General features: G+C 44.5%; 1 protein-coding gene across 1 annotated transcript in view; it reads right to left on the bottom strand.

The window, feature by feature from the left end:
- Positions 1–860: 860 nt before the first annotated feature.
- Positions 861–3,371, bottom strand: part of LOC119593587 (serine/arginine repetitive matrix protein 1-like) — a 4,086-nt gene continuing 1,575 nt past the window's right edge. Inside the window, exons 2-3 of the mRNA XM_037942541.1 lie at positions 2,737–3,239; positions 861–2,640 (exon numbers count right to left, since the gene is read on the bottom strand). Coding sequence (XP_037798469.1) covers positions 861–2,640; positions 2,737–3,239 — 2,283 coding nt within the window. The remainder of the gene's footprint in view (positions 2,641–2,736; positions 3,240–3,371) is intronic.

Here is a 3,371-nt window from a genome sequence, read left to right as displayed (position 1 = left end):
CCTCCCCAGACCCGCCTTCTCCTCCTCCCAGCGTGTTTCGCTTCCTGATCCGATTCTGCTACGCGGTCAACTTCTCGCCGAAAGGCCCTCCTTTTCTGGCTTGTGTCTTTTTCTGCTGGGGAATCCTTTTTCTGCGAGGATTCTTTTTCTTCTGGGGGATTCTTTTTTCTGCTGGGGAATCCTTTTTCTGCGAGGATTCTTTTTCTTCTGGGGGATTCTTTTTTCTGCTGGGGAATCCTTTTTCTGCGAGGATTCTTTTTCTTCTGGGGGATTCTTTTTCTGCTGGGGAATCCTTTTTCTGCGAGGATTCTTTTCCTTCTAGGGGATTCTTTTTCTGCTGGGGAATGCTTTTTCTGCGAGGATTCTTTTCCTTCTGGGGGATTCTTTTTCTGCTGGGAAATCCTTTTTCTACGAGGATTCTTTTCCTTCTGGGGGATTCTTTTTCTGCTGGGGAATCCTTTTCTGCGAGGATTCTTTTTCCTTCTTGGGGATTCTTTTTCTGCTGGGGAATCCTTTTTCTGCGAGGATTCTTTTCCTTCTGGGGGATTCTTTTTCTGCTGGGGAATCTTTTTTCTGCAAGGATTCTTTTCCTTCTGGGGGATTCTTTTTCTGCTGGGGAATGCTTTTTCTGCGAGGATTCTTTTCCTTCTGGGGGATTCTTTTTCTGCTGGGGAATCCTTTTTTCTGCAAGGATTCTTTTCCTTCTGGGGGATTCTTTTTCTGCTGGAGAATCTTTTTCTGGGAGGATTCTTTTTCCTTCTTGGGGATTCTTTTTCTGCTGGGGAATCCTTTTTCTGCGAGGATTCTTTTTCCTTCTTGGGGATTCTTTTTCTGCTGGGGAATCCTTTTTCTGCGAGGATTCATTTCCTTCTGGGGGATTCTTTTTCTGCTGGGGAATCCTTTTTCTGCGAGGATTCTTTTCCTTCTGGGGGATTCTTTTTCTGCTGGGAAATCCTTTTTCTGCGAGGATTCTTTTCCTTCTGGGGGATTCTTTTTCTGCTGGGGAATCCTTTTCTGCGAGGATTCTTTTTCCTTCTTGGGGATTCTTTTTCTGCTGGGGAATCCTTTTTTCTGTGAGGATTCTTTTCCTTCTGGGGGATTCTTTTTCTGCTGGGGAATCCTTTTTCTGCGAGGATTCTTTTCCTTCTGGGGGATTCTTTTCCTGCTGGGGAATCCTTTTTCTGCAAGGATTCTTTTTCCTCTGTGGGATTATTTTTCTGCTGGGGAATCCTTTTTCCTCTGGGGGATTCTTTTCCTTCTGGGGGATTCTTTTTCTGCTGGGGAATCATTTTCTGCGAGGATTCTTTTTCCTCTAGGGGATTCTTTTTCTGCTGGGGAATCCTTTTCTGCGAGGATTCTTTTTCCTCTGGGGGATTCTTTTTCTGCTGGGAATCCTTTTTCTGCGAGGATTCTTTTCCTTCTGGGCGATTCTTTTTTGGGGAATCCTTTTTTCTGTGAGGATTCTTTTCCTTCTGGGGGATTCTTTTTCTGCTGGGGAATCCTTTTTCTGTGAGGATTCTTTTCCTTCTGGGGATTCTTTTTCTGCTGGGGAATCCTTTTTCTGCGAGGATTCTTTTCCTTCTGGGGGATTCTTTTTCTGCTGGGGAATCCTTTTTCTGCGAGGATTCTTTTCCTTCTGGGGGATTCTTTTTCTGCTGGGGAATCCTTTTCTGTGAGGATTCTTTTCCTTCTGGGGGATTCTTTTTCTGCTGGGGAATCTCCTTTTCTGTGAGGATTCTTTTCCTTTTGGGGGATTCTTTTTCTGCTGGGGAATCCTTTTCTGCGAGGATTCTTTTTCCTTCTGGGGGATTCTTTTTCTGCTGGGGAATCCTTTTCTGCGAGGATTCTTTTTCCTCTGGGGGATTCTTTTTCTGCTGGGGAATCCTTTTTCTGCGAGGATTCTTTTTCCTCTGGGGGATTCTTTTTCTGCTGGGGAATCCTTTTTCTGCGAGGATTCTTTTCCTTCTGGGGGATTCTTTTTCTGCTGGGGAATCCTTTCCTGTGAGGATTCTTTTTCCTTCTGGGGGATTCTTTTTCTGCTGGGGAATCCTTTTCTGCGAGGATTCTTTTTCCTCTGGGGGATTCTTTTTCTGCTGGGGAATCCTTTTTCTGCGAGGATTCTTTTCCTTCTGGGGGATTCTTTTTCTGCTGGGGAATCCTTTTCTGCGAGGATTCTTTTTCCTCTGGGGGATTCTTTTTCTGCTGGGGAATCCTTTTTCTGCGAGGATTCTTTTCCTTCTGGGGGATTCTTTTTCTTCTGGGGAATCCTTTTTCTGCGAGGATTCTTTTTCCTTCTGGGGTATTCTTTTTCTGCTGGGGAATCCTTTTCTGCGAGGATTCTCTTCCTTCTGGGGGATTCTTTTTCTTCTGGGGAATCCTTTTTCTGCGAGGATTCTTTTCCTTCTGGGGGATTCTTTTTCTGCTGGGGAATCCTTTTCTGCGAGGATTCTTTTTCCTCTGGGGGATTCTTTTTCTGCTGGGGAATCCTTTTCTGCAAGGATTCTTTTCCTTCTGGGGGATTCTTTTTCTGCTGGGGAATCCTTTTTCTGCGAGGATTCTTTTCCTTCTGGGGGATTCTTTTTCTGCTGGGGAATCCTTTTTCTGCGAGGATTCTTTTCCTTCTGGGGGATTCTTTTTCTGCTGGGGAATCCTTTTTCTGCGAGGATTCTTTTCCTTCTGGGGGATTCTTTTTCTGCTGGTGAATCCTTTTCTGTGAGGATTCATTTCCTTCTGGGCGATTCTTTTTCTGCTGGGGAATCCTTTTCTGCGAGGATTCTTTTTCCTCTGGGGGATTCTTTTTCTGCTGGGGAATCCTTTTTCTGCGAGGATTCTTTTCCTTCTGGGGGATTCTTTTTCTGCTGGGGAATCCTTTTTCTGCGAGGATTCTTTTCTCTTCTGGGGGATTCTTTTTCTGCTGGGGATTCTTTTCCTTCTGGGGATTCTTTTTCTGCTGGTGAATCCTTTTTCTGCGAGGATTCTTTTCCTTCTGGGGGATTCTTTTTCTGCTGGGGAATCCTTTTCTGCGAGGATTCTTTTCCTTCTGGGGGCTTCTTTTTCTGCTGGGGAATCCTTTTCTGCGAGGATTCTTTTTCCTCTGGGGGATTCTTTTTCTGCTGGGGAATCCTTTTTCTGCGAGGATTCATTTTCCTCTGAGGATTCTTTTTCTTCTGGGGAATCCTTTTCCTCCGAGGATTCTTTTTCCTCTGGGGAATCCTTTTCCTCTGAGGAATCCTTTTCTTCTAGAAATCCTTTCCTTCTGAGGAATCTTTTTCTGTGGAATCCTTCTCTTCTTAGAATTCCTTTTCTTCTGTGAGAAGTCATTTTCTTCTGAGGTTTATATATGAAAGATGAAATAACGTATAAGGTCGTGT

Source organism: Penaeus monodon, chromosome 32 (assembly GCF_015228065.2).
Source record: "Penaeus monodon isolate SGIC_2016 chromosome 32, NSTDA_Pmon_1, whole genome shotgun sequence".
Taxonomy (NCBI): Eukaryota; Metazoa; Arthropoda; class Malacostraca; order Decapoda; family Penaeidae; genus Penaeus; species Penaeus monodon.
The sequence above is the reverse complement of the archived record's forward strand: the minus strand, read 5'-3'. Positions and strand labels throughout refer to the sequence as shown.